At 37.8% G+C, this 13,033-nt stretch overlaps 2 protein-coding genes across 7 annotated transcripts in view; both read left to right on the top strand.

Annotated features, from left to right (window-relative positions):
- The first annotated feature begins 512 nt into the window (after positions 1-512).
- Positions 513-5,395, top strand: myclb (MYCL proto-oncogene, bHLH transcription factor b). The gene is made up of 3 exons (XM_051137287.1): positions 513-862; positions 1,312-1,907; positions 3,255-5,395. Exons 2-3 carry the CDS (start codon positions 1,337-1,339, stop codon positions 3,899-3,901), a joined length of 1,218 nt encoding a protein of 405 aa, XP_050993244.1. The 5' UTR covers positions 513-862; positions 1,312-1,336; the 3' UTR covers positions 3,902-5,395.
- Positions 5,396-8,095: 2,700 nt separating this feature from the next.
- trit1 (tRNA isopentenyltransferase 1) overlaps positions 8,096-13,033 on the top strand; it is a 69,578-nt gene continuing 64,640 nt past the window's right edge. For 3 of the 6 annotated variants that reach the window (XR_007829815.1, XM_051136693.1, XM_051136696.1), the window contains exon 1: positions 8,097-8,285. Coding sequence is in view for 5 of the 6 variants with exons in the window: in XM_051136693.1 (XP_050992650.1) it covers positions 8,139-8,285 (147 nt within the window). In the remaining variant the exon portion in view is untranslated. Of the gene's footprint in view, positions 8,286-13,033 lie in introns of all 6 variants that reach the window. The other 3 variants (XM_051136695.1, XM_051136694.1, XM_051136692.1) reach the window with 2 other exon arrangements.

Genomic DNA, 13,033 nt, shown 5'->3' with positions numbered 1-13,033 from the left:
ACACCTACACACTAAAAATTTACAAACATTAACTTAATCAAAATATGAATCAAATCTCTCCATCTGAACAATGAGCCTTCACTCACATAAAATCAAATCAATCTCAAATACAAGCAACAAAATAATGAGGAGAATATTCTAAAACAATAATCTACATTTTAAATAACTGATATTTTAAATATCTGGAGTATTTATGTGGCATTTTGCATGAGCCCTACTTAACTTCTGAACCTGGTATAATATAAAACGCATTTTCATATTTAATTCTGACATATTTCAATTAGCTGTTGAGCTGACATAGAGCATATCATCTTAAAAGTGTCTCCCACTCTGAAACAACGAAGTCTATAAAACATTTCTCTCAATCATCACCCTAATTCATCCCGACACTCAAACCTCAAATGAACCGCTGTAGCAGACCCTGTCGCTTTAAGCGGTGGGCGTGGCCAGCGCACTACGACCCGCCTCGTATGCAAATCCTCCCACTACTTTGGCTGGGTAATATAGTGCGGTACTCGTTTCAGGTGTCCATAGTGAGCGCGAGCCGCGGCTTGAGAAGGAATCACATAGGCGTTATAAAGGGCGCAGAGAGAAGCGAAGTTCTCATGAAGAAGCGGACTGCAAATCAACAAACATCCTCGCAGCTCAACTTATAAACAACAGCCGGATAATACAAAACCACTCCTGAGAAACCGAACGCAAGACAGGATTATTCAACACACAGCTGATGACGCTTTCTTAACTTGTTGACATGAAAGCTTTTTGTGCAAAACACTTAGCTGGAGCTCACCGGTGAACCGCAACACCTTATTTTCGCCTCTCAAATGACATGCAACATACTGACTCCCGGCTGTGTATTACGGTAAGTGTTTAAGCAAGGAACGCCTAATTTATTTGGTTTCCTTAATCGTTTTTGGGGAGAAAGTAAGGCATTTTACGACGAATAGAGCAGTTGTAGTAGTATATGCACTTACATGAAACATTAAATTGTTGTGTTATGTAATAGATTAGAAGTATGTTGCGAAACTTCAAGTTTTGTACAGTATAGTGGAACTGCATGCAGACCAAAATTCTTATGTTTCTGTATAATAGCATTTTTAATAATACATTTTCGTGCATATTTTAATAATTAATTCATAATTTCTGTTATTTGGGATAATTTAATATTTTATTTATTCAAATACTTGCAATAGCAAAGCTACATAGTAGTGATACTTAGAAAATAAAAACGAAGTGTTTTAAGTTCATTATCACTCTTGGAGCACCACAAGATCGGATTGTTTTTAAAAGCGGATCAATTGTGGTTTTCAGATCTTGATCTCTGAGGAAAACACCAATGCCAGGAATCAGTGCAAACGCATCGCGAAATAAGAAGTGGGAGATGGAGGAATACGACCAATATCAGCACTATTTCTACGACGACCACAACTTGGACGAGGACTTCTTTTTCAAATCGACCGCACCAAGTGAGGACATTTGGAAGAAATTCGAGCTAGTGCCAACCCCGCCCATGTCGCCTGTCAGGATACTGGAAGGTATCGGTCCATCTCCAGGGGACAAGCTGGAGTGGATGTCCCAGTTCCTGGGGCAGGACGACGAGCAGGAGGGCCAGTGCAAACTGAACGCGGAGGAGACTCTGGAGAACTTGAGCTCCATCATTATTCAGGACTGTATGTGGAGCAGCTTCTCCGCCAGTCAGCAGCTGGAGAAAGTTGTCAGCGAGCGCTTGTCCTGCTCGGCGCAGGCGAAACTCTCCAGCAAGGCGCAGTGCGTCCCTGCGGACGCGCCTGCTCTCAACAGCTTGGCGACAGATTGCGTGGATCCAGCAGCTGTCCTTACCTTCCCTCTGAGCAGCAGCTGCAAGAAACAGGTGTCGTCCGGGTCAGAATCTCGCACCGACTCCTCTGGTAAGCACTAGACCGTTGACTTTGAACGCGACAGACCAATAAAACTCACTTATTTGCTTAACCGTAGAGAGAAAGTGTAAATCTGCAGCTGTGTTGACACGGATCTCAATGATACGAGCATGCAGTACAGTAGTTACCATTCATTTATGCATTAAGTAGAACTAAGCTGAAACCTGACATACCTGGATAAAAAAAAGTTGCATGGCTGCCACAGGATTTAGGTTGGCATTTCATGGTTTTTACTTAATATGTGTGGAATGTAATAGTGTGCTGAGCTTCCACATTCCTCAAGTGAACAAAAGGAGAAATTGTTGTACTTGTGGGTGGTGCCAGCAGCAGAAACCAGTAATAAGGATGCTTGAATCCTTAAATATAATGAGTAAGTGTTAAAGGCCACTCAATTGTCCACTAAGTGCTTTTTTTTTTTTTTTTTTTTTTTTTTTTTTTTTTTTGGCATTATAAGGGACCACTTTTAGCCAAAATGAAAATTTTCTATCTTTTGTTCATGTCATTCCAAACCTGTAAGACTTGCTTTCAACTGCAGAATACATAAGATATTTTTAAGAATGTTTTAGCTGTTTTTTTTATCCATGCAATAAAAGCCAAAGGAGTTAAATGTGACCCTGGACCACAAAAACAAGATTTTTTTTTTTTAATTGAGATTAATGCATCTGAAAGCTGAATAAATAGACTTTCCACTGATGTATGGTTTGTTAGGATAGGACAATATTTGGCTGAGATGCAACTATTTGAAAATCTGGAATCTGAGGGTGCAAAAAAATCAAAATGTTGAGAAAATCCCCTTTAAAGTTGTCCATGTGACATTCTTAGCAATGCATATTACTAATCAAAAATTAAGTTTCAATATATTTACGGTAGGAAATGTACAAAATATCTTCATGGACCATGTATTTAATATCCTAATGATAATTTTGACCCATGCAATGTATTGGTTATTGCTACAAATATATCCATGCTAAGACCGTTTTTTTTGTGCAGGGTCACAAATATGACACTTAATAGTCAATTTCTGTTTTTGTGACACACATTCAGCATTGAGCTCAGTACTGAAGTAATTGTGTAGTGAACTCAAAGTAGTAGGAACTCAGATGCTTCTCTTATCAAAATACAAATCAGAGGTGACTCCAAGTTCATTATTGCAATTTAGAGCCTCATTTACTTTCCTCTTGCTGAGAATAAGGAACTAATAGAAAGCTAAGATTCATCATGTAGTTTTGGGGCCCATCTAAATTAGATCTTGCATTCTGAATGGAGTTTTTTTAACATGCTGGGTCAATGGAGGTTTTGTAGTTGGTCAATCTACATTTCTTTCTGTTGTTCTTTCAGATGACGAAGAGATCGACGTAGTGACGGTGGAACACAAGCAGAACAAGTCCCGCTTGGTGAACGCCCGTAAACCGGTGACCATCACGGTTCGTGCAGACCCTTATGACCCTTGCATGAAGCGTTTCCACATCTCCATTCACCAGCAGCAGCACAACTATGCTGCCCGCTCTCCCGACAGCTATCCTGAAGAGGAGCCGCCTCGCAAGAAGGTCAGGCAAGAGACCTTGCAACCACGTTTGGGTTCTCCACCCCAAACGCCAGAAAGAAAAACCCCCTTACCTTCCCCCTCAACCCCTACTCCATCTCAGACTGTCTCTGCTTCTCCAACACACACATCCTACCACCTCAAATCCCAACCATCCAGCCCTCAGAGTTCGGACTGTGAGGACACGGACAAGCGGAAGACGCACAACTTCTTGGAGCGGAAGAGACGCAATGACCTACGTTCGCGATTTCTGGCCCTGCGGGATGAGATCCCAGGCTTGGTTGACTGTCCAAAGACGCCCAAAGTTGTGATCCTGACCAAGGCCACAGAATACCTGCGTACGCTGCATGTCAGCGACAAACAGAAGGCTCAGGAGAAGAAGCAACTGAAAAACAAGCAACAGCAGTTACTACGGAGACTCGCTGAACTGAAACGTGCATAAACCTTTGTAGTCCAGCCATATTTTCAATAGGAACTGTGTAGAACTGTGTTTTCTTTCCAAACGAGGGATATTTAATGGAATGGACTCTAGTTCTTCAGTTTTCGTTCTTTGCACATTTGCCTTCGCAATGGGGAGGAGAAGTACTTGTGGAAGCTGTGGACCTCACCAAGCTTCAAACGTTTTCCAAAGAGGGTCATTATTTCTGATTTTCATTTGAAACTGAAACCATGAATGTGTGTTATCCTAAATTCTTTCGCAAAAGCTATAGTATTTGGGGCGGGGAAGTATTATTTCATTGAATTAGCATGCCAAATTAGGCATTGTTTGAGATGTAGCAAGTTATATGCATGTGTAATTGATCTTCTAAACCAACATGCCCTTTTTAGTGGCGGAAATCTTGAATTTATCTGGGTAAATATATATATTTAAGGGTTTTGATCAATGTAACTTCTCCGTTAATAGTGCTTTATCTAAATTAACCTAAATTTAAGGAGAGCTGTGTGCCCCCATTGCCACATGATGACAGAGAGTAAGTTTAACAGACAGGAAGTTGCATCACTGTTCTTTTGTTACATTGTGTTCCATTTTGTTTTCTTTTCAGTTATTGTATATTATTGTTATTTTGGATGTTCAGGACAGTGTCCAGCACAGCCTTGCAGTGTATATAAACTGTGGCATATTCTTTGGACATATGTGTATATAATTGTAGTGGTGTACAGGACATTGTGTAAAAAAAACATACTTTGTGTTTTGAATATGAAAATCAGCACTGTTAATAGACTTTATTTTCTATTTTTCTGTCATTTGTCCTAAAACTTGGTTGGCCCACCTGCCTTCCCTAGAGTATCTCAAAATTTCTATTTTTGTTAAGAAAAGTTAAAAAAAAAAATTCAAAAAGTTAAATAAAACAACACTATCAACATTTCATTTTCATCACTAGCCACTTTATGCTGTTTTCACTGCCTATTCCCTTGTGTTCTGAAGTTTCTTTGGCTTATCGCTCTTGTGGCAGAAAACAATTGCTGAAAGAATTTTGTACTAATTATATTTTCTTACGGAATTAATTGTATCATTGTTTGATTTCTATTTAAATATAAAGTTGTACTGGTGGCATATGCTTACATATTTCCTAATATGACTATGGTAATTTGAAGTTTTTGCACATGGTCATTTGTCATGCAATTATTTGTAAAAAAATAAAAAATAAATAAAAATAAAGGCCATGTGCTCACAACAATCATCACTGATTGATTGAGGTGGATTTTGTTTGTACAATTGGCCAAAAGGGTAAAATGCCATCAGAAATATGTATATGCCATCAGTAACCCGTTGTTGTTGTTGTGTTGTTTTTCTTTAATTTTGTCCTTTGTCGTCAGGTGTCATAACGGGAGGAGAATGGCAGCAGCATTGTCTAAGCACTTTGTGTTCTGTACCTCATAAGCCTATATACATAAACTCAAAATTGGGTAAATAAAATAAATTCAGTTCAAATCATGTCAGCATGCTTGTCTTTCTTTGTTACTTAACATTTAATGCCACATTTCTCATATTTTAAGTTAAAAGAGAAGTTCACTTCATACTTCATAATGTATTCACCCCCTTGTCATCCAAGATGTTCACGTCTTTCTTCAGTCGTAAAGAAATTATGTTTTTTTGAGAAAAACATTTCAGGATTTCTCTCCATATAGTAGACTTCTATGGTGCCCACAAGTTAGAACTTCCAAAATGCAGTTTAAATGCAGCTTCAAAGGGCTCTAAACAATCTTATCTAGCAAAACGATTGGTTATTTTTATTTAAAAAATGTACAATTTATATACTTTTCAACCTCAAATGCTTATCTTGTTTAGCTCTGCGTGAACAGTATGTCGAAAAACTCCCATCTAATTTTTTCCTACATCGCTGCAGAAGCACCGACCCAGTGTTTATAAAGTGAACATCCAAAGAAGGTCAAACGCCCTTTACAAAAAAAGGTAAAACAGCAATGAAGTTGAGGGAGAAAATGAGATGGGAGTTTTTCGACATACCCTAACTGTATTGACCCGGAGATGGAAACACTACGCATACACAGAAACTAGACAAAATGAGCATTTGTGGTTAAAAAGTATATAAATTGTAAAAAAATTTTCTTCCTTGGCTGGGATCGTTTAGAGCCCCTTAAAACTGCATTTTGGACATTCAAACTCACGGGCACCCATTGAAGTCCACTATATGGTGAATGAAATGTTTTCCTTAAAAAACACAATTTCTTTACGACTGAAGAATGAAAGACATGAACATCTTGGATGACAAGGGGGTGAATACATTATCTGTACATTTTCGTTCTGGAAGGGAGCTAATCCTTAAAGTAAATAATTAAATATTGTCATCATTTACTCACCCTCATGTTGTTCCAAACACGTCTGACTGACTTCTGTAAAACACAACAGGAGATACTTTAGTCACCATTTAACTTTATATGAAAAAAATGCAGTGAAAACTAAAGACATTTGAGTGAACTGTCCCTTTAAGACTGTTGACAGTTTTGAAATAATATCTTGATCTTGAGGAGCGACGACTGGTTATGAAATGCACCATAACTGTTTAAGCAGTATAATCCTGGCTCAGTTATGCCAGAAAATAGGGCAAGGTTTTACTCCATGTGGCATAAGAGCTATTTCGCTCCATCAACACCTGTACAAGTGTGTGTGAACTCGATTTGATCATTTCATTAGCGAGAGCCACTTTTAGTTGACACGTCGTAGTGGCCTTCTTTGCCATGGCAACGCTCATCTCTCTTTTCCTTGGCACAGAACGCTCAGTTGCCATGGGGACGGGAGAGAGCTATTCATACCCGCGTTCTTCCGGAAGGTGCACAAGTCGACCTGCTAAAGTCAACAGTGTTGTCAAAGCAGCAAATTAAACGATTAAAAACTGTGCCAACTCATCAGATACATGAGTGAATCTCAAAGCTGGCATTATTGCATTTAAGGGCTACTAGTTTCACCATATTACTAGTAGCCAGCACTCAGTGCTGGATGGATAACTTGCAAATCGTAGTCTGTTACTGATTACACAATGAAAATTGTAGTTAATAACATAGTCTGTTGGATTATTATTTACAACGACTACTTTTTAAGAACTTTTAGATCTTAAAACACTTAAGACACTTTTGACCTAACTTGTTTATTTTAATCTCAAATTAACCATGGTTTTACTATAGTAAAAGTGTAGTAGCCTAACCATGTTTTTGGCGTATTGATTACCATATGTATAACCACAGTTTTACTACAAATACCATGGTTAATCTATGGTTAGTGTAGCAAATCCATGGTTAATTTGTTGTTACCGTAGTTTGACTATATTAACCATGTTTTTTTGGTTTTGTTTGTAGTAAAAGGGCAATGTGGGATAGTTGTGTACCATAGTGTTATATAAAAAAGAAAAAGGGTGGAGAAAAATAAAAAGAATAATTACAGAGAATCAATCCACCTTATTTTTTTCTGTGTGGGCACGGCCATTTTTGTAAATGGGTCTGGCTTCCGGTCTAATCCGCACCCAGATGTTTTAGCTGTACAAAACAGCTCGTTTTGCTGCGTGATATTGCAAATTGGTGTGTCTTACCATATTACTTTAATTTATTATCTTAATTATAAACACTAATGCAAACAGTTTTACTGTTTACTGCACGTTATTGTTTTCGTTATTTCACTTTAGCGGATAATGAAGCGTAAATATCGCCCATATAGCCTACTTACTTTCGTTGTGAATAATTGTGAATAATTTAATGCCATTGTGTGGATATGTAATTATGTAATCCATAAAAGTAATCTGATTATGAACATTTAAAATGTAATAGAATCTAATTACAAGTAAATGAACAAATAATTTTTGGAATTTGATTAGATCATTTACAACCCAGCACTGCAAGCACGTTATTAGAGCTAATAGGATTCTGTATTGATGTATTAGTTACGATTTTCGACCTGTTTACTAGATTCTCTCCTGTTTGGAACAAGCAGTGCCATTTTATTGTCCATATATATTACAATACCTCCTTTCCAAGTACTTTCTGTTCGATTGTTGAACTTTTGTCCTATTTCTGAATGAAACACCCTTGCCTTCCCGTACCTGCTAAAATTGAGTCCTTCATTCCCGTTCCTATGGAAACTGTTTTAGTTGCTTGGATACAGTTCCCTCCTTCGCTGCGAAGTCACCGCGCATGCTTAGATCATTCTACAGCCCTGAGAGGTTGCTGTCATGGCGGCCGCCACGCGTGTGCTCCAGAAAGGCATCAGCCCGTCTTTAGTGGTGATTTTAGGAGCTACGGGAACTGGCAAATCCAAACTGGCTATCGACATCGGGAAAAGTCTTAATGGGGAAATTATAAGCGCCGATTCCATGCAGGTGAGTTGAGCGATCCGCTGCATCATCTGTCAAACAGGGAAGCACGTGAAAGGGCATTACGAATAATAAATGACAGCTCGTTTTAAAACAGCAGAGCTGTAAAATTAAATAGTTAATGGTTTGAACTGAAACAGCATGATTTGTCAGAAGCTTTGGTTTGGTGTCAAATCAAATGCAGCAAGTTTTATATCGCATTGAAGTAGAACATCAGTAGGCCAAAAGTATTTGGACACCAAAATATGATTGTTAATTAGTTGTTTTCCCGAAAATAGTTTGGAGCAAACGTTGTTTAAACGTTTTGCATAACACATCGTATAAGTTTTGGGTTTTAGATATATTTTATTTCCTCGTGTCCACCATGGTCGCCATTTTTGACAATGCTCCACGCGATCATAATTCATAAATTTGTCATAAAGTCGTGTCTATTGAACTCTGCCACTAACAGCAGGCTTATGACAAGAAATGTGTAATAACTGGTTTCATATTTTACCTGATGTGGTAATTAGTCTTCCATGCATTGATAATATAAAGCTGTAAACATTGGTCAGTTTTCTGAGCTAAACTGTTTTATTGGGTTTCATTAAATATATAGAAGTGAGTATCTGCAGTAGTTCACTGATAAATTTGAAGCTTTTTTTGGTTATGTATGAATAGTTCCTCAACAGATCTGGAGATATCTTTAGCATGAGCACAATAGGGCATGTTGCATAACAGTATGAATGGTGTCTTATAAAATTCCTGTCCACCCTCTGATGCCAGACTCTATATCAAGGCCTGTATGATATTTGGAGATGGCTGTCCATTAGCGTTTCTGTAAATCCCAATGACATTTACTCAGCTGGCGCAGATGCCCGGAGAAGTACACGATTAGAAAGTCTGCCATCTTCGCTGGTTGCACGGACGCTCGGTTTTCTTGGCAGATTGGTTGAGCTGGTCACCGTGACCTCAAAGGCAGCAAACAGGGAAAATGTCTTTTGTTATTTTTAGAGTACTCTAAGGTGAAACGTAATATATCTGGTACTAGCAGTAATATAGAGTGTTTGCACGTCACGATTTGGTCATTTACCCGGCCATATCGTGATACTAGGATGTAAACAACAGCATGGATTGCACAGCAAATGTACTGCTGAATACTGAATATGTTGTTCTGCTAATTTATTCTGTCTAAACCACAGAACAAAATGTCTAGAAGCTGCTAAGTCATATGGAGAAGGATTAGTAAGCAGGAAAGGGTGCAATATTTTGACAAATTAAAGTTAATAGGTGGTTAAGATATGTACAAGCAGTAATAATTAAGATATTAGTCTAATATTTCACCTACCTGACATGAAGTTATAAGAACAAGCATGAATGTTGCCAGTTTGGCCAAGCACAAACGCCTTCTTTCCTCAGACATTTATTGCACTTTTCTCCTTGATTTGTTATAACTTTTGGCAGTCTATAGTACTCCAAATGTTTTTCCCAGTCTGACCGATTAGTACAGCACAGCAAACATGACAATAATTGACCATTTTCACCAGCAAAAATCTGCAAAATATGCAAGCTTTGTTCAGTTCAGTGGCATTGTTTATGTTCTGTGCCACCAGTTAATCAGGTTATTCAGATATTGAAGTGTTTTTTTGGAATCAATATTGTGAATTTTGTTGTTGATTTCTATAATTTTGAAATTTTTTTAAACAAATTATAAACAATAGGTGAAAGATACAAATGAAATACAAAAATACAAATCAAATTTAAAATAAAATGCGCGCAGGCTTGACTATATGAATTGCGTGTATTGATCCTTAATAAAGCTATTATATTTATTCCGTCAAGAGCAGTGTGAATTTTCTCTTTTTTTCTTTTGACATAACTTTGTTTGTATTTGAGCATTTAAGCATGTGTTTCAGACAATATTTGCAACATCTCCAGACAGTTATTTAAGGCATCTAAGGCCAAGGCCTATCTACTTTTATTCAGAAGACAGGAGTTATTGTACTGTATTGAAGGGATGGTTCACCCTAAAAATGAAAATTTCCCCATGATTCAATGATTCAAGCCATCCTAGGTGTATATAACGTTCTTCTTTCAGACGAATACAATCTGAGTTTTACAGTAGTCAACATTTTACAGTCGTCAACATTTGAAGTGGATCAAAACCTTTCATCAAAGTTGTCCTAAAACCAAAACAATACCTGGACTTGTCTTAGGAGAACTTTGATGAACTTTTTTGATCCACTTCAAATGTTGACTACTGTATATATAGTTCTGTCTTATCCAAGCTTTATAATGTCAGTGAATGGCTATTAAGATTTTGAAGACCAATAAAGTGCATCCATCCATCATAAAAAGTGCTCCACATGGCTCTGGGGGGTTAATAAAGGCCTTCTAATGTAAATCGATATTTAAAAATATCCATTTTTAAAACTTTATAGACCATAATCTCTAGCTTCCGCTAACTGTCGTACGTGCATTCACGAGACGGTGGCGTTCCAGCGAAAGACGTAGGCGTAGTGTAAGCTCTGATGTGAAGTAATGAACATGGTAAAAACGGCACGTTTTGTTGATTTTGTGTTGTGTTCCAGTTGCGAAAATCCTGAAATGTAATTTCGAAATCATTCGAATCACTGTCATTACAGGGATAGTTCACCCAAAACTGAACATTTTATCATTAATTACCACCATGTTGGCCCAAAACCGTAAGACCTTTATTCATCTTTAAAACACAAATTGTGTGATATTTTGATGAAATCCGAGAGCTTTCTGATCCTGCATAGACAGCAATGCAACTACCACGTTCAAGGTCTAGAAAGGTAGTAAAGGCATTGTTAAAATAGTCAATGTGACATCAGTGGTTTAACCGTGATTTTTTTGAAGCTATACATTATATAGTACTATGAGATATATGCTATATATGCACTATACAGTACTACGAGAATAATTTTTACAAAATTGCAACAAATGCACATGTGCAACTATCCAGTGTAACTATCCAATTCCAGTCACTTAACTCCTAACTCAGTGATTCACAAAAATACACAAAACTGCATGCAGTTGCTTTAAGTGTAGGCTAACAATTTACATTCGTAAAATGTGTAATACAAGGTTTGAATGAGATCTGAATATGACTTGGCTTGTTAGTTCCTCAGTTTGAGGAAAAGCTTATTGGAGAAGCACATTTCAAATGTGTCGAACATGCACAGCTTGCATGCTATAGCTTTACTATGTATATGCAAATGTATTTTGGTTTTATCAGACTTATCTAGTTGCCTCGAGTCCTGTATTGTTCTTGCAAATGTTGCAAATTGTAATGTAGCTGTACTGTGACATTGGTCAACTTTAGATTTACTACCAGTCAGATCATCCAGCTCTTTGCAGCTATGATCAGGTGAAGTAGCCGAGGTGCTGAATCCTCCACTAAGTCTGTGTCAGTAACAGATGAAAAGGCTTTGGCTGTGTGGACCCCTTTTGTGCTCTCAGGGCCCCTGGAAGCAAGGCCTGGGAACTCAGGGGGTGGGCTTAGTGAAGGTTTGGTACCACATTTGCATATAGGCTTGTCTATTATTCTCGGTAGAAAGGGACTTTTCTGCTGTTGAATTTGGGTCAGTTTAATCATACATTAAAGCTTCATTCAGGATGTGGAAATTGGGCCCATTCCCAAAGCTGAACTGGGTGTAGTTCGTGTATTTTACGGCTTGAAAGTGTGTCAGGACCAGCGATTATGTACTCTGACGTATATAGTTAAAATAATGATAATTTTCTCAGCTGCTTACATAATCTCTCTAAATGCAGCACATAGATTACATCACTGGCAAAGTATTCTTATGACGAATGCTAGGGATGCAACAATACAGTCCACGGTTCAATACATACCTCGGTTTTTATCCACGGTTTTCGGTTCGGTTTTGATAGCTTGCCACATCAGAGTGTTTTTTTTTTGCATCTAATTAACAACAAAATACTTCTGTAAACCTCTGTGCACTGGAAAAAGCGTGGATTATTAAATGTCTGCTTAATATTGTTTTGAGAGAGGTATTTTTCTGTTTTTTACACAAAATAGGACGGGTTTGATTCATACTCGAGCAGAAAATCCACATATACGTCAAAGAAGTAGCACTGATTACGTTCCGTTCCAGCTTCTCTAATATGGATAAAGGCATAACGTTAAACATTTCGAATGATAAAAAAATGTAAGGACGACACTTGTCTGCAATATGGTTTATTTGTGTTCTTCAAGTTCTTCAAGGTATTTTCATAATGATTTTCATAATGATTTTTGTAAGCCATAATCGACAGACAGTGTAGAATTTATTGTCTGCCTCATTCTATGATAAGAATCCACATCAAATCACACAAGAAAGTTATTTCAAACACCCGACTGATGCTGTGAAGTAAAAATAAGTTATAATGTTCAACAGGTTTAGAAAGGCTTATCATTGCTTGTCATTAGAATGAAAGATGCTCTTCGTGTGTTGCTTTTTCAAATACAAGCGGGGGAAGCATTTCCTCATCTCAGCATGTGAAATCATGGGCACACACAGCAAATTTCGAGAGAAATAAAACAAGGAAATAATTGAAATGCAAAACCGAAAAACCACAATTCACAAGCGCGTATTGAACCGTGGATGTCGTACCGAACGGTTCGATTATTATATTGAGTATTGTGACATCCCTAACGAATGCTCTAATATATAGCTTCCCTTAGAACAGTGGTTCTCAATCCTGGTCCTGGGGGCCCCCTGCTCTGCACATTATGCATGTCTCCCTTA

The sequence above is a fragment of the Labeo rohita genome, chromosome 19 (genome assembly GCF_022985175.1).
Source record: "Labeo rohita strain BAU-BD-2019 chromosome 19, IGBB_LRoh.1.0, whole genome shotgun sequence".
NCBI classification, from domain to species: Eukaryota; Metazoa; Chordata; class Actinopteri; order Cypriniformes; family Cyprinidae; genus Labeo; species Labeo rohita.
This window is presented reverse-complemented; position numbering and strand designations above follow the sequence as displayed.

What these genes read in the sequence shown, in the direction of transcription:
- myclb (XM_051137287.1), top strand. Translation starts at nt 1,337, where the DNA reads ATGCCAGGAATCAGTGCAAACGCATCGCGAAATAAGAAGTGGGAGATG. An exon ending in ATCTCGCACCGACTCCTCTG is followed by an intron (nt 1,908 to 3,254) that starts GTAAGCACTAGA and finishes TTGTTCTTTCAG; the next exon opens with ATGACGAAGAGATCGACGTA.